Here is a 17,490-nt window from a genome sequence, read left to right as displayed (position 1 = left end):
CTGTAGTGAAGGGGCGGGGCTTACACTAAACGTAATGAGCGAGTATTGACAGTATTACTGGTATGAACAGTTGCTTATAACTTTTTTGAGAGACAATATTTTGCTGAAAAAATGCTTTCTTTCGACAAAAACAAAACAAAAACGCATGCACGTCTTTACACGTAAAGAAATCATGACCTTTAAGGCTTCAAACCACCGTAATAAAAATGTTTAATTAGAGTATCAAAGTTTGCTGCTGTAAGTTTCTGGACCTTGTTGGTGAAGTCGGTGGAGTTTTTTGATGTGATGGCGGGGGGGTGTTCCCCACAAGGGTGGATGGTGGCAAGGTGTTTAGAAATGTTGTAGGTAGCTGAGATTATGCTGCTAACAATGGGTCTGAGTGGGACCCCTTCTTTGTTGATCTTTGGAAGTCCGTAAATACAGGGTATAGCATCCCCTGGGTATAGATGATGATCTGTAGGGCGGTCAATGACTTAATAATAAAGAAAAAATAAAAGAAAAATTGAAAAACAGTCATATGCAGTCACTTATATGGATACATTTATTTTTGGTAGTTTTGGTGTAACAACGTGAAGCACTGTAGTGGGTCAGAGAAATGAAACAATCTTTCAAAAGTGGATACAAGTGCCAGTAATTGCATGTCTATCCTACTGGAGCCATTGATTTGAAAATTCCCATTAGTTACTCGAATTTTCAACATTTTTCAGCTGGGCATCATTTCCATCTAATAAAAAAACTGTTCTACTTCAGGACTTTACTTTGGAGTTATATGCTTTTGACTAAGAGAGTCAAGTTCTTCACAGTTTGTTTGTTTCTAGTAAAAGCAAGATCATTGCACTGTCACATAAATCATATGCTACTCCAAAGATTTAATGACTAATAAGGGATTTTCAGTGCTCTGCTGGTTGACGCAGAGCCCTTTTGCCCTTTTAACACTATGATCCATGCAACTAGGTTTAAACATTTCATTGATTTATCCACGGCCAATTTATTCCAGTGTGAGTCAGTAATGTTCATGTAGTTGATGCAAAGACTCCTTCACTCTTGAGCTGCACCCTCGCACACTCCTGTGATGGGGTATTGTCATAACTCCCCTGGTGGATGGCATGGTGACCCAAGTTTTCTGAATGCAATAATTCACGAATGAGGTGGCATAATATTTTGAAATTCAAACTATAGTTGCAGCTACTAAAAATCTTGGAAGAGTTCTAATTTCAGTGACCTCGATGTCAAGGTCAGAGGTCAAGTTTTCTGAGAATCTTTTTGAATTTCGAAATTCATACTATAATTTCACCAACCAAAAGTTCAAATCTAAGTAACCTTGAATGTGATGTCAAGGTCAGAGGTCAAATTTTCCAAAATCTTGTGAATCAGACTTGGAACATGTACATCTACTAAGAGGTTGATGGGTACCACCAGTTTATTATCATTAACAGAGAGACAGATGATCATTTAAAGTAAAATCAGCAGAACATCTGTGTATAGAATAGAAAATAAGCAATTCCACTGAGTAGGCAAATACATATCAATTTTAGGTTTTATGTCTAAACATGTTGATAAAAATGCAGGTCCTTGTAAGAAAGTTTAACAGTAAAATATTAAAAAGCCCAATTAAAATGTTTTTTTTAATGCAGACTATTAACGTCCAACACAATCCTTTGAAAGCACAAAAAACTAGTGCTTGCAAAGAACAATAGGACAATGATCTGTGTCACGCATTAAGCAAACCCCTTTCTTTAAGTAAACTGAGGAGTATTCACTCATATCCCACGATGGCTTGCTGTTTCAGCTGGTGTTAATAGGTGTGGTGTGTTCTTGCTTGCTGGATTTTTATTTGTCTCTCGCATCCCTCTTTCTTTTAGAGTGAAGATTCTTAGTAACAGGACAACGAAGAGAGTCTGTCTAGGAAACCGGTGTCATTCACTTTGTATACAAATCTGTACAAAGGATCCAGATAAGGCTGTCCAACTCATCCCTAATAAATGGGATGACTATAGGATTGACACCACTGTCTCTTCTTTTTCTTCCTTTTTTCCCCCTCTTTCTCTTCCTTTGAACTAGCCATCTACAGAAAATAAAGGAGAAACTATTAACTTGTTATACATGTTAAACCATATTTGACCTTTTTAATAAGAGCAAATCATACCAAGCCTCTCCACTAGATCTGGATGATGTTTTTTAAGGGCATCAAAGAAGGCTGCTTTGACCCTCCGCCCTCCTGAACGCAGTGGTCCAACAAAGAGCTCCCTCATTTTATCTTGACTTGTCAGTATAGCTCGAATCTTTGAATAGGCTTCAGGGTGGACCAGGTCTCCAAGCTCATCTGCTATCGCCAGCACTTCAGAAACTTCTTGGATTAACGTTTTCCTGTTTTTATCAACAAACTTTGCTGATTGTAAATGAAGAAGAATAACAGCGTATATTTAAAAATCATGAAATAAAAAAATGTGACTGTGAAATAATATATAATACACACCTTTTTCATTTTCAGTCAGATTTCTAGCAGAACTGCTCACATTATTCTGTCGGAAAAAGAAAAGAAAATATATTTGGTCTCTACTCTTTAACTATATAACTACACAAACATCTGATTTGACTGTGAATCCTTTTGATTGTTTAGGATGATTTTTTTTATGTTTTATCTTTTTAATTTAACACAGCTTTTGGTTTGTCTACTTTATTTCTGAGGGATGTAAAAAATTGGAAACATCCATCCTCTTTAGCACAAAATTTATTACATGTATTTATACATAACAATGGTTACGTACAAATGTTTAAGTTGGTTTTGTTGTTCTCAAGTATCTTCTGATCAAAATGAGACTTGATTAAATGAAGTCACTCTGAGAACTGAGAGGCAAAGGACAAAGTCCAAATAAAAAATACCTGCAATGGGATGTCCACAGTATCATTTGATGCTGGCGGCCCTGAAAAGAAGAAATTATATATATGTCTGATGTTTCTTGTTAATAAGAAAGAAATGTGTATGAGAATAAACTAGGGCTGTCAGCGTTAACGCGTTAAAAAGGGATTTATCCGCATTAACGCAGATTAACCCTAACCCTAATCTGCGTTAAACCCTAGAATAAACATAAGTGACAAACCTGGCATCTCAGCAGTGAAACCAGATGGATGTGACATGTTGGAATGTTGATGACCAAGATGCATATTCTAGACCAGAGAGATAAACAGAGCAAAAACAAGTCTGATAAAAGTCTTCACCATGACTTGCTATTATTATGCTATACTCTTTAAACACAACTGTACACTAATATCTATTTTTACAGTACATTGTGATTGCGAATCTTTATGTCCAAGTGACATGTGGCATAATGTGAAAATCAACTAATAAGATCATTAATTAATAAAAGTTTAATGATGCAACATGTAATTAAAACGATCAGGAAACACTTGAGAAAGACTTGATTACACTTCTTTTACGCTTTGTGAGAGGCAAAGGACAAAGTCCAAAAAAATACCTGCAATGGGATGTCCACAGTATCATTTGATGCTGGCGGTCATGAAAAAGAAAAATATATATTTATACATCTGTCTGAGGTTTTTTGTTAATAAGAAAGAAATGTGAATGAAAATAAACATAAGTGACAAACCATACTAAAGAACATACCTGGCATCTCATTAGTAAAACCAGATGGACTTGACATGTTGGGATGTTGAAGACCAAGTTGCATATTCTAGACCAGAGAGATAAACAGAAGGCAAAAGAGTCTGATAAAAGTCTTCACCATGACTTGCTATTATCAAGTTTTACTCTTGAACTAAAACTTTACACTAATGTCTATTTTTACAGTACATTGTGATTGTGAATCCTTCCTACTTGTGTCCAAGTGACATGTGGCATAATGTGAAAATCAACTAATAAGATCATTCATTCTGTCTAATGATGCAACGTGTAATTAAAATGATCAAGACACACTTGAGAAAGACTTGATAACATTTCTTTTCACTTTGTGAGAGGTAAATTTGTGAGTGCATATTAAATACCTGCATTTCAGTTCTTGCATCAACAATATCATTTGACTCTGACTGTCCTGAAAAAAAGAGAAATATCTGTATGATGTTCATTGTTATTAAGAAAGGAATAAGTCTGAGAATAAAGTGACAAACTGCACTGAAGAATCTACCTCGCATCTCATGATTACCACCGGGTGGACCACATGTGTCAGGATATTGATTACCATGTTGTGAATCCTAGGAAAGTAAACAGTACCCAAAGAAGTCTGATAAAAGTGCTCCCTCTAAAATTGAAATTGTTGACTACTTTATTAGTTCATTTCTGAAATGATAAATTGAGTTGCACCAATTTTTTCATGACTTGTCCGACTGCATGGTGAATCCTCGCCCTGTGCTTTGAGAACACATCCTTAGTGATTTCATCACACTCTGAAACAAAACCATGGTCCATGTTTAAAAGGCATAATGTACGAAAAGTAAAGAGTTCATTAATTGTTAGTGGTTTCGTGCACATATAAAAAAAATGGGCTGTTTAATACAGGTAGTTAACACATACCTCCAAAGTCTGGCCTCTTGGATGGATCTCCATCCCAGCACCTCTCCATGAGGCCAACCAGCTCTCTCAGCCCTTCTGCCTTTGTCTGGTCTATTTCTTTACAGGGAGGTCTGTCCCCCTTTGGGATCCTCACTTTCACAAGACCTGGATCAGCATCTGTGTGAAATGCAACAAAGACTTTCATTAAAAAAAACATGAGCACAAATGAGACAGTGTATTTTTGGATGTTTCTTGATAATATTTATATTAGCTGTAAAACATGAAATCTAAATTAAAATTTAATTTTAAAAAGAAGGGCAAAAATTGTTTGACCAATAAACTGGAAACTTATGAGGAAAAACAAACACACAAACATAGAGAAATTTATGGAAAATGATAAGTAAATGAAATCCATTCATTGTACCTGGAAAAGGCTTTTTTCCGCAAATAATAGACCACAGAAGAATACCATAGCTTTACAAGATAAAGAAAGAGAAGGAATTAACACAATGTGTTTAAGGTAAAATCTATAATCATACATAAATTCTTTTAATGTTTACCTGTATATGTCAAATTTACGAACAGGCTCATATAATGGATCAAAAGACTCTGGAGGCATGTACTCAGGTGTGCCTCCTTTCACTGTGGACATTTCTTTGGAGTTCATCAGAACACTGGTGGAAACCCTGGACAGACCAAAATCTGCCAGCTGCAAAATAATCAAGGAAAAAAAATAAAATAACACAATTACATCAGTATAAACTAATGAGTTGAGTGAATAGCACTTTACCTTGGCATGAAGGTCACCATCCAGCAGTACATTGCTTGGCTTTAGGTCATGGTGCAAAATGCCCTTCTCATGGAGGAAGTTCATTCCTTGAGCGATTTCGTAGGCCAAGCGGAAGGCCAGAGGATATGGTGGTGGACCTGACAAAGTCTCCAGCAGGGTCTGAACAGATCCTCTATCCATGAACTCCATAACAATTCCCAACTGAATTTTCTGCCCTCCATTTGGTGGACATCCCCTATATTTTCCATAAAGCCTCAGCACAGAACTGTGTAAGGAGACTTTGGCCATATGATTTGCCTCCTCACACAGTTCTATGTCCCTAGTGTTGGAAGGAAAATGTAAAAGCTTTAGGAAAGGACTATTTCATGTACTTGGAAGTATAGAAAGGAAAAATTGTTCTGTTCTAATTTTACCCAGCAGCATCTCGAGGTAGCTTAATGGCCACGTCACACCTCCACTTCTTGTGTCTGGCTTTGAAGACTTGACCAAATCCACCAAAGCCAATAAACTGCCAGTTCTCCAAGTTTTCATTTTCAACTGATTCAAATTTAGGTCTCTCGAGTTCCATCACCTGCTGAACTCAGGTACAAAACCTTAAAACATAATAAAATGACACAGAGAGGAGAATAAACCCAGCTTTTGTAAGTATTTTTTACAACACCTTAGAAGTCTTTGTTGCACTAACATGAAAGCAACTGGAAGCAACACATTGATACACATTTTCCACTTTTTAACAATACTGGTGCACTTCTCACAACATTTGTGAAATTCTGGATTCTGAATTTCCCAAAGCTAGAAAGAAAAAAAGGAGACTAAACTCCTATACAGCCAGTAAGGCTCTACCCTCACCACTCTTCTGTGTGTTCCTCTTCCTACTTCTCTGACAGACCGCTGTCCCCTCCACAAATTGTTTTAATTCCCTTCCGCTTTATCTTTTACAGTACCCATTTACATCGTTGATAATTAGTGTGTCTATTCCGCATATGACGACAGTGAAATCATGTTAGTGTGACCAAGTGGTCGGCGGGGTTAGATAAAAAGTAATAAAATGACAACGCCACCTAGGGGAATTTCACCCCCGGGAAATATATTTAAGAAGAATAAATAAAAAGAATAAAAGGAGGCCGCACAGATTCAAGGATGCACACTGAGGCAGGTTGGCTCCAATATTATAACAGTTTTATTTATAATAAAAATAAATAAAATATTAAAACCCAAGATGTAGCGTCATTGTTGACAGTGTCCTAAAGTGAAAATAAAACAATCAGGGAACTTGGACTTACCAGCAGCCGTGGACCCAAAAGAAATTCACACAAAAAGGAAAATCACTGCAGCCCACCCGGTGCTGTACAAAAGAAAGTGTGAAAACGACCCACCACCTGAGGTCCCAGGGCCACTGGCACGTCCTCCGTTCGCTGAAATAAAACACAGAAAAATATGTTAAAAGAATAAAAGGACACTGAGCGTCAGGCTCGCTACAGATCATAAAAAACTAACACACTTTAATAAAAGGACGGACACACACACACACACACACACACACACCAGGCGAACCAGGCGAACCAGAAAAAGGTAAGCCTACTTAATAAAAACAAGACAAGACGAGACAAGACAGCAGGCTGGGAAGGCGTTTCACTCTTCCAGTTTAGGTAGGGCGATCTGCCACGGAGAGGCGAATACAGCAGTCAAACCCCCAGGAACGGAGGCGCTATACTCTCACTGGTGGGGATAACACGAGCACCTCTCTTTTTGTGTGATTTTCAGCAAATTCTGACCACAAAAACAAAAAACAAACGCAACCAAAACTTGTTCCAAGTTTTAAACTGTACGCACTCGTTTTCCAAACTCGTTTTCCTTACACGTTTGAAAAAAAAAAATGCTTGAAATGAAATGACACCAATATTAATGAGCAATGAGAAATGCTCTTCCTGTTGTGAACAAGTTAAAAAAAAAAAAAACTGTTCTGAAAAACTTTTCATTGCAAACTGGAGCTGTCGTTTGATTTGGAGTTAAAGCATCTGTGAGGAAAGAGGATAAAAAAGTAAAACGCTGGCTGCTACTCACCTCAAGCTGTCCCACATGCAGATCTAAGAAAAGCCAAAGCCCTGGTAAAAATGAAAAAATACAGACGTTCCGACTATCATTTTCATATCCTGGCACGGCCGAAATGTAGTGAAGGGGCGGGGCTTACACGAAACGTAATAAGCGAGTATTGACAGTATTACAGCATGCACGTCTTTACACAGAAAGAAATCATGACCTGACTTAAAAAGTGTTTAAGTATTAAGTATTGGAGTATTAAAGTTTCCATCATTACAAACTTTCCTTTTCTGGCATTGAATCCAAACGGGAACTGCTTAAGCTTTCGGCTCCTATTTTAATTGTTGCATACCTCAGTTTCCTGCAAAGAAGTAGTCCAAAGATGCCCTCTTTTTTCCCAGTGTGTTTTCTAAAAGAGCAGAAGTGTGAAAATGCAGAGTATCAGAGATTCCAAATATTGCAAGAATCGATCAGTCCTCTGACCGAGTATTTGAGGTGCGTTTATGGTGCTTTCTATACGATATGAAGAAGTAAGTAAAGTTTAGTGAGATACAATACTGTGCAAAAGCCTTTATATTTCTTTATATTTTGCTTCCAAGGAGCCAGACTTGAAGAGCTTTCAAACTTTAAGGACATTAGGTCTTCTCCCTGACCATTTACAAGGACTTTTTCTACGATTCATTCAAGAATAACAAATACATGTTGCTATTGGCAGCCTAAAAACGCGCCATAATTTTTTCATAATGTTAAAAAAGGTGCAACATGTTTACACAAGTTAATTTAATCCAGGTCGTTTTAGTAAGTTTTCATAATTAAATGGTATTAAGTATCTACTATTATAATAAAGTTAACTATTCGTAAAGATTTGGGATTACTATTGTTTAAAAAAAAGGGTTCTTAGTTCAGAAATTTAATCATGATGTTATTTATATAAATTAACAGTTAATTAATTAGCAATTAAAAATAGATGCATCCATCTGCAAAACACCTAGTAAAACAAGCAACTCACAATGGAGACATAATCAGAATCATAATATCTGAAGCTGTGCCGAAACTAAATTTTGAGCTCATCAGTTGAATGATTGCATGATTTATGACATTCTTCTAATAAGCTCTCTCTCTGCCTCTCTTTTTCATCTTCTCTGCAGACAAAGCCAAAGCCAGATGAAGATGTTTTATTCATGGCTATTATTAATGTCAAACACAGTCCTTTAAAGGTGCAAAACAAACCATTGTTCTGCATCTGGAGCAATGGTGCTTGTGAACATTACACTACGGCTCTATGTCTGGTTTGCATATTCAGTCGTGTACACTCCCCTGTTTTTTTAAGAGAGCTGAGGAGTATTCACTCGCATCCCATGCTGCCTTGCTGTTTCAGCCGGCATCGATAGGCGCGGTCTGTTCCTGCTCTCTGCATTTCCATCCCTCACTCCCCTCCCTCTTCCCCACCCACCTTCATTTACACTCATCTCAGTGAGGACCTTTCTCACCAGGGGCTGCTCTCTACGCTACATCTCTCCTCCTATCTGCATTTTCCTTCATTCTCTACCCTTGTAGAGACTGTCTATAACATCCTCCTTCTTTTGCATCCCTCTTTGCCCTTGTCTCATGCAGATGACATATGAAGCTGGGGATTAATGTAAAGGGCAGCCCTCTGCGCTGGATCCGAGAGCTGAGGTGAACGTCTGTTTTTTCCATCACAGTGGAAGAGTGCTATAGACTGGGGAGCATCACTTATGCCAGCAGGTTACATCCCCTGGAGCAGCAACGGGACAGCCTCGGGAGAAAACAGCTGCACTGAAGCCCCACGTGCATGGCTGGATGTGCTTTGTGTTGATAGATAGTACACTGAAAAAGGTAGGAAGAGGGCAGCAACAGAGGGGAGAGTAGTGTTTAGCGAGACGCAAACCTCCAAATAACAGTTTTGGGGGAGGTGGGTGTGGGATTCACGGGGAGTGTTTTAAATGTGAAAGGAGGAGTTGGGGTCTGCTCTACTCTGCTCTCAGATCAAAGAACTGGAAGAAGGAGGACCGCACAGACTGAAGAGTCAGAGCGAGAGAGAGAGAGACTGGAGAGACTCCGGTCTCCAGAGACCACAGAATTGCAATTGAAGAGACTGTCTGCAGCACAGGGGGTGGTTATAAGGACACAAAGTGAGGGAACCAATCAAAGGTCTTCAGATCTTCATTTGGACAGTGTGAGCTTACTTTGTGAGTGAAGACTCAGATTAAGAGGACATCGAAGCAGGTCCCTTTAGGAAATTGGAGGCATTCCCTTTGCGCACAAATCTATAGGAGGATCCAAATATGGCTGTCCAACTCATCCCTGAATCAGCCGTGTGTTTGCTTATGGTGAGTCTCAGAGGAGTACGGGACTGACACCACTGTCTATTCTTTATTCCTTGTGCTGTTTTCTTTTTCTTTCACCGGCATGCTTTCTCTCACCATTCTCCTCATGGCGCGTGCCCATGCTGCCACTGCCATCTTATTAAAAAGGACGCTGCTTGTTTGCCCCTCCCCTTTACTACCATCTATGGTCCTTTTATCATTTGATAACTTCCTTGTGAGAGGCATAGCTCACTAAAGAAATGTGTGTATTTTCCACCCAAGTGAGAAAACTCTCGCTTTTGTCCTCCACGTGTTCCACTACTGCACTGGTCAAGTGTGGGAGAAATGGCTCACAGACTGCAGATGTGACGGTGCGGTGTTGATCGCGGTGCCTCTGGATGTTGGAGACAGTGTAATTTAGTATATATGTGTCCTATGATTAAGCCCGAGAGCAATGACCTAAGGTTTATGCCTTCAGTGCAAGCAGATAAGTTGCTAAACTGAAGTGTTTTCTGTTTTGTGCAAGGTCAACATGTGAACACTGCCAGTATACAACACTGAATCAAATCAATTTCATATTATAGAGCAAACAGTTTTGCTGCAACCCATGGGATTTCTAGGATCTTGTTAGTGTTGAACCCAGTCTTTTATTGGCATGAAACAGACTGGCTTGGCTCACCGTGGTTCAGATCTGGCCATAGAGAGTGATGCAATAGAAATACATAACATAAGCTAAAAATCCAGTAAACTCCACTTGGCCCTCTGTCCAGCCTAACTGTGAAACAATGGCGCTGCAGCTTTGCTGCATGTGTTCATCCTATGATAACCACCAATGAATGACCGTAAAATCTGTATGTAGAGGGTGACTTCCTATAAAAGAGTCTGTTCTGCTCATTTTCATTCTATAGTGTTGGCATTCTGCAGTCCCAGGGGGAGTCATGCATCACTGCACTACCTGCTATCTCCACCTGTCATGGCTGTCTGTTACTATGGCAATAGGCCATGCAGTCCACTTCAGAGAGAGGTGGTTGTAAAAAAAGGACGAGGGCAGGAGGAAAGTGCAAAATATGATGGACAGGCAAAGGATGGAAGGGGCAAAGCATGAGGATTTGAAAAGAAGATGAAACAAATTAGCCATGGAAAAGTCAAAGTAAGCTTTTAGCATCATCATGGCGATACACTGCAAGAAATATAATCACCCTGATGATGGTTTCCATCAAAATGGGATTTGGGGCTTTGGGGACAGAACTTCAGGCATCATCAGATCTGAAGCAGAGAATTTGTGTCCTTTGACTCCACATTTTACGCTATTTTGCTGCAAGTATGCATTAGCATAGAAGGTGTTCCTGCTGTCATAAATGACAGGCACAAAAAGCTTTGCTGCCATCCCAGTTTCACAGCCTCTCTCACATTTGTCCTTGATGTCCTACATCCACAGTCTTCTCACCTTTTAGATCTACTCCCCACAAGCTTACCAAAATAAGCTCACCTTGACATGTATACCACTTGCTCTTTTGGCATTTTCTTTGAGAAATATTTATTGATGACTGTAAAGCTGATCAAACATATGGACTAACATGTCTTAACTCTGATCTTTGAAATTTTCCCATATCTCATTTCAGAGCTCAGTTCACAAAATCTGTGACGTTTGCATTCATGCTGTGAACCCATCTTATTTATTAATGGGAGTTTATCAGCTATGTGTGTGTCTGCATGCTCTTGTGTGGCGTGAGCCGAGATATTAATATTGATCATGCTTCCTGGCTCTCTGTGTATTAATATTTCAGGTGGTTAGGTGATTATCTGCTGCAGTAATTACAGGCAATGCTGTAAATTATTTCCACAGACAGCAAAACAAACAAGTCACATCAGAAACAGCAAAGTCAGACAGATCCAATAGATTGACTGAATTAAATCTATAAAATGTTATGGCTAGGAGGAGAAATGTGCAGGGCTTCATCTTCTTGGTTTGTTTTATAAATATAGAACTAAACTCTGGGATATCTTTTACTAGATGCATGTATGTGCATAGACAGGGCTTGCTTCTAATGAGCATTAGTTTTTAGAGTAGAATGAAAAGAATCAATGGTATGACTGATTCCAGCTAAGATATCCAGAGAAATGCTGCCAACTGTTACTGGAATAGGTCATAAACTACATTGTATGTAAAGGCATTAACAGGAATTTGTCTGTGAGCTTCATTCCTAGCCTAAATGGGAAATACTGGTTCACAAAGCTAGTTACTATTTTGAGCCCACACGTGCACATGTTCTTACGCTTCCCAGTAATGTGTGTATCCACAACTGCACGCTTCTTTTTGTACTTTAAATCAGAATTGGCACAAGCACTAGTCTTTGCCACAACACATACACTGAGCTGATTAGCTCTGCTCTGGCTCTCTTGCTCAGAGAACCCCCCCACCCCCCAGCTTCTCCAAGCTCTCGGAGATGATGGAGAGGTGCAGAATTAAATCCGAAATAGAATCAAACAAATATAGTGTTGCCTTTTAATGAGCGTAGGAGCAATAATTAAAGACTAAATCCACCCTCATCGTAAGCGCCAGTCTCAAGGTTTAGGTTTTGATGCAGCTAATCCCGGATTTATCATAAATTCCATGTGATAAAGTGTCACATGGAATTTTACTTCATGAAGAAAATGAGGCTGACAAAAATGGGAGCACAGTTTGCCCCAGTGTGTTCTGCTCTGATTCATTCATTTTAATTTTAGAGCTCTCCCGAAAGAGTGGTTGTCTTTTTCCATATGCAGGGGCAGCTGATCAATATGCATGTTGCTATCTGTTACACTGGACCTCACAAAACCCAGCAGCAAGAAACCAGGGCAAACTAGTATCTTGACACACAGACAACCTAAATGGATTATCTTCCTAATGCTGGAGGGGTCTGCTCTGCATACAGTGAGGAAACAGCAGATCACTTTTTTTCAATGTCCACAGCTGCATATATGTGTTAGAGGTCTTCTGATTCTTGCAGGGGGCAGAAAACATCTATAAAAGATGCACATCTGTTTTTTAAATGGTAAATTCAGGTTGATAACTTCATAATGCAGCTTTTATTCATACTCAGGTAAGCGTTTAACTAGGGACCTGTAGCTACACAAAAAGAGAAACTCCAAAGCACAGACCTCATGTCGCCCTTCGTGTTGGTGCCCATGTGTCTTCATTACTGTCCTTCATTCAATTATCCTCTCACTGAGGATGGAGGCCAGATGACCTAGTGTGATCAAGCCAGGGGATTCATTCAGCAATAATCAAATCACTGCTCGATGATGTGATGGATCAAGTGGGTGTGTGTACGTGCAGTTTAACTGCAGCGTTCATTCAATATATTTATTTATCCCTGCAAAAACCTGCAATTAAACGCATGTACACTGTGGGTTTGTGGAAATTATTTTTCCCAGCACTGGATTACTAGGTCGCACTTTCCATTTTTGACGCAGGCGACAACAGAAGAGCAAGGAGGGCTGAAGAGCATGGGGGAGGGTTAGCAGAATGACATCATACTGAGATAATTGATTACTGCCCTGCAACAAAGGCAGGGGGGCATAACATTTGGTGTGTGTATGTGTGTTTCTGTATGTGGCCAAAATGTCAACACAACTGCTTGTATCTCTGGTACACCTGGCTGGGAAATGCACAATAGTTAGCAGTTAATGAAGTACAATTCTGCAGTTTCTGTACATTTTGTAAGAAAATAAGCTTGACATAATTTTAAAACTACCTACAATCCACACAAAGGTGCTTGTTTGTAAAAGCACACATAGCTATAAACCAGACAAAGACACATACTGTCATAATGCTGCGAAGACAGACAGTAATCTCCCAATGAACAAATTTATAACCTGCACAGATTTGAAGCTCTTATTGGTGATTAGTATGAATAAGAAGCAGAGGCACAGATGGCATCCCATTACTGCTATTCTTTTTTTATCGATGCCTCACTATCTTCCACTTTATATTCCTGTCTGCATGCTGTAGGCTACTCTTGCCTACTTTTCCTGCACCACTTTATTTTTGCTTATTTGTTTAGAGCTAGTTTCTCTGTAGTAATATAAGAATTTGTCCTTTTACAGCCGCAGTCTGGCTGCAGAACAGTCATGCTTGAGTGATGTTAGGAACCAGTACTGCTGATGTCAGCTAACTAAAGCTCTGGAGTTGCTGCAGGAAACACTGCAAGAAACAGTTTTACTGTTAAGTTGGATCAAAAAGCCCTTTTCAAACCTCTTTACACCACTGGTGCTACTTTTCACTGTATTTATACTTACTATTCTTTTGGAAGTGCAAACACTGGATTAAAGTTGGTTGTTTTAAAAGCCTATTTTGTCCGTAAATAAACGTAAGCAAACTCTGTGTGCACAAAATTTGATGATCATAAAACTGCAGAGTTTGCCGATAAGTGTCATCACCATAAACACCATCAACATATGACAAATTACTTAATTAATTTTAGACTTAGCCAATGTGTCATTTCTTCAGAGCAAATCATCTTAGAATACAATAGAATACAATTTGATATTTTGTAACATATTTAACTTCCAATTAAAAATAAAATAAACTTCAATAATAAAGACAGGAACAATTTCAATTCACTATTTTTTTTTTCTTATAAGTAAAATGACCGGAATTAAACTGCGTGTATCTCTTCCTCATATGCACAGAGGTACACAGTAAGCACAAGGTTTTCAGGTAGTTTGTGGCCTTAAGATTACACTTAGCCTTCAGTGCCCAACATGAAGTAGTAAAAAGTGAGCAAATCTGATGGAGTGGAAGAAAAATACCATCCAAGAGGAAAAATGTTTCTTAAAAATGTAAGTCCAACAATCACATTTTGGGTTAACCTAGGTTTATTGTCCTCTGATGAAGGTATTTATTTATTAATTTTATTATTTGTTGTCTTTAGCTAACTGCTTTACTTACATTAGCGGCTAACATTAGTTACAAGCTAACTAGCCTTTTGTTGCTGGGTAAGCAGGATAATCTGTTTTGAGTGTATCTGTCAAAAACAGCTGTTAAAAAAGATAAGATTAAACTATAGAAGAGTTAAATATGTAAATATGCAGTAAACTAAACTGGTACTGCGTGGAACTTTGAATTTATACTGTGCAACTAATCACAGTATTGGCTGATTAAGATCAAAAGAGCATCAGAAATGTCTTCTTCAGAGTGGATTTGGCTGTGATCTTTGTGGAATAAATTAATTTTCAGATGTGTTTCCCCCCCTTTTTTGGGGGTTTGCTTATTTTTGCTTTACTTACTAGCTAAGAATTTAATTATTGTAAAATGAGAAAAGGGGGAGGGTAGAGGGAAGCAAACAAGAGAAACAGTTCAAATCTCAGAACATGCATAAATGTATAAAGGTTGGTGTTTGTGTGCCAGTGGCTAAAGCTTGTAATTAAATCTTCTGAGCTGTTTACAGTCTCTTTAAGGACTATTGATGAGCTGCAGAAATTAACTGACTTCGCCATAGTTTCAATTAGCATTAGTAGTGGTCTTTGTTCCTAGCCAGAGGAAGGTCTCAGGTGTGACTGTGTGAAGTGTTTGCAGTGTCAGCGTGGTGTTTGCACTGCATCTTAATGTATGCTGCAGCCTCTCAGTGATGTGTGACAGCATTTCTTGAGAACCTAATGGCTGCCAGGTTATCAACTGAGCTTAGCTGGTGCAGGTAATATGAGTGAGGGGTTAAGGAAACTGCCATTAATGAGCACCAGCATGCACCCGGCAGATGCTCATCACAGTCTGCCAATCCTTCCCTGTGCTGTGGCTCCCTGCCTTCACCCTGATGCTTGTTAAAGCTCGCTGTCTTGTTGTCAGGCTACCTCTTCAGGTGCATATCTGTGCAGTGAAATTATCCAGGCGTTCTAATTATGGGTTACTGCAGTGCATAGAACGAATATGGGATGAAATGTGTATATTGATTTATATACTCATATACTCACTCATGACATAACATGTGGTCTCTTGAATAAATATTTAAGAGCAAACAAAATGCTTAGATCCTGCATCAGTTTTAAGAGATTCCCCTTTTGGCTATTGTTGACTTGCAGGATATTGCTTTCAGTAAAGTGCATATAAGATATCCATCTGATGGCTGCCCTCCTTTAAGAGGTCAGGATGCTGTGGAAAAAATCAGGGCAGATAAATGAGAGATTTCTGTTTGTACTGGTGCATCGAGACACAATAAGCTCAGTATGGAGCGTAGGGCGTGAACTGTGAGATAACGGTAAAGTGAGCTGGATTTGAATGTTTCATTTTTTGCTTATTTGCATGTCAGTTTCAATAAAGTGAATGCATAAATAATTTTCCAGGGCAGTGGCAGTGTCACATTCACAAGGTGCCACCTGTCATGTGAGCCAGGATGCAGGTTTAGGGGAGGGGCAGCAGGATGGCACAAGAGGCGGGGAGTAACAGAGGCACCAGGCGGTCTGATTGGCTCACCATCTGTCTCTGGGACCGAGCAGATGTCTGACTGGAAAGACCAATCTCTATTTGCTTCCAAGTTCACTTTCTCTCCCTTTGTGTGTGTGTGTGTGTGTGTGTGTGTGTGTCTGCTGCTGTGAATGTGACTGCAGTGGGTTATGTATGTGTATATTTCTGTGTGTGTGTGTGTGTGTGTGTGTGTGTGTGTGTGTGTGTGTGTGTGCGCGCTACAACGTGCATGCATCTGACATTTCACACTCTGGTTGACACAGGTCCCAGAGGGGCTGATTGTCTTCCATATGGAGTGAGTTAACATAGAACAGGCCCTTGTCATAATGAAGAGCTGTCCTGTTAGCAGCACTTACAAGGTAGGCATGAAGAGAAAATATGACGGGTGAGTCACTTTGTCATACATGTGCAAAGTGACTCACCTGTCACATTTTCTCATCGTGCCTACCTTGTAAGTGCAAGGTTATGTTAGGTAAACTCAAGGAATATTTTGCAGCTTCCTTTTTGCTTCTCCAAAAGAGAAGGAATCATTTGAAGAGCCCTTTGTGTAAAATGAGAGATATACGTGTCTTCATCTGGGTCAAATTATACATGCCAATCCTATGGAAAGTCAGCAACAACCCTGACAGGGTTTAGCTACTGTAGAACAGTGATGGTTGTTGGGCAGGACACAGATCAGAATTGTTCTAAAAACCACACTTAGTCATGGTTTCAGTATATTTATTTATAACAAAAAGCAGTTGTCTACCAGTGAAGTCCTTCAATTATATTCAGTTGATCCAGTAATAACAGAAGGCTTGATTAGCTCCATTTTTGTGCTCAGCAGCCAGGTTTATCTCATAATTCTCTTCTGTCCGTTGCTGCCGTGATACATCGGTTGCAGCAATATTGGAAACAGAGATACCGGTCCATCGTTTATAGAGATAAAGTCGCAAGGTTTGTCATCCAGGAGACTGAATTGTGTTCTGTTTGACACTGTGTTTCCACTCACTTGTAACTTTTTCTCACTGGTTTAGTTTAAACACCAAAAACCTCTCGGTTAAATTTAGGAAAAGGTGCATAGGCATTTAAAACGTTTTAAAATGCTCCTGCACCTCATTAGCACAGCATGTTGGTCCTTGCATGTTTGTGTGTTTAAATACTTTGCAAAGGGTTGTGCACTTTAAAAGTGTCCATACAGGTGATTGGTTCTGGTGACCATGTCAAGAACATGTTTTGGGTAACTGTGAGACTTCTTTGGCAAAATGGCTGTATTTGTTGCCTAAAACTGGTTGTTTTTGCATACCAGGAAACAGTTAGTTCACAGTTTCATTAACAAATCGACTTTTTTCTTTTTTCTTTGTACCTCTTAAATTTCTCTCTTAATGTCAGAGTGCCTCTTATT

The 17,490-nt window shown here is 39.2% G+C and overlaps 2 protein-coding genes across 3 annotated transcripts in view; one reads left to right on the top strand and one right to left on the bottom strand.

The window, feature by feature from the left end:
* Positions 1-539: 539 nt before the first annotated feature.
* On the bottom strand, positions 540-7,491 carry LOC148101970 (receptor-interacting serine/threonine-protein kinase 3-like). Of its 2 annotated transcripts, XM_087843072.1 has the most exons (17): positions 7,362-7,491; positions 6,581-6,712; positions 5,711-5,890; positions 5,298-5,616; positions 5,068-5,216; positions 4,932-4,981; positions 4,529-4,684; positions 4,319-4,401; positions 4,143-4,209; positions 4,003-4,049; positions 3,626-3,692; positions 3,477-3,508; positions 3,102-3,168; positions 2,884-2,924; positions 2,477-2,522; positions 2,147-2,389; positions 540-2,065 (listed from the first exon to the last, which is right to left on the bottom strand). In XM_087843072.1, exons 3-17 carry the CDS (start codon positions 5,863-5,865, stop codon positions 2,058-2,060), a joined length of 1,530 nt encoding a protein of 509 aa, XP_087699198.1. In that variant the 5' UTR covers positions 5,866-5,890; positions 6,581-6,712; positions 7,362-7,491; the 3' UTR covers positions 540-2,057. The 2 variants fall into 2 exon arrangements, with proteins under 2 accessions (XP_087699198.1, XP_087699197.1); XM_087843071.1 differs by having other exon boundaries at positions 4,003-4,209.
* Positions 7,492-9,274: 1,783 nt separating this feature from the next.
* frmd4a (FERM domain containing 4A) overlaps positions 9,275-17,490 on the top strand; it is a 99,616-nt gene continuing 91,400 nt past the window's right edge. Inside the window, exon 1 of the mRNA XM_035907106.2 lies at positions 9,275-9,688. Within this exon, the coding sequence (XP_035762999.1) occupies positions 9,644-9,688 (45 nt within the window). The 5' untranslated portion in view covers positions 9,275-9,643. The remainder of the gene's footprint in view (positions 9,689-17,490) is intronic.

The sequence above is a fragment of the Neolamprologus brichardi genome, chromosome 7 (genome assembly GCF_056152115.1).
Source record: "Neolamprologus brichardi isolate AB-2024 chromosome 7, ASM5615211v1, whole genome shotgun sequence".
Taxonomy (NCBI): Eukaryota; Metazoa; Chordata; class Actinopteri; order Cichliformes; family Cichlidae; genus Neolamprologus; species Neolamprologus brichardi.
The sequence above is the reverse complement of the archived record's forward strand: the minus strand, read 5'-3'. Positions and strand labels throughout refer to the sequence as shown.

Bases quoted from the DNA above. Each gene is read 5' to 3' on its own strand.
- LOC148101970 (XM_087843071.1), bottom strand. From the start codon at position 5,865: ATGGAACTCGAGAGACCTAAATTTGAATCAGTTGAAAATGAAAACTTG. The intron at 5,617-5,710 runs GTAAAATTAGAA...TTCCAACACTAG, and splicing joins CTACCTCGAGATGCTGCTGG to GGACATAGAACTGTGTGAGG. The intron at 4,402-4,528 runs GTATGTGTTAAC...GTTTTGTTTCAG, and splicing joins CAAGAGGCCAGACTTTGGAG to AGTGTGATGAAATCACTAAG.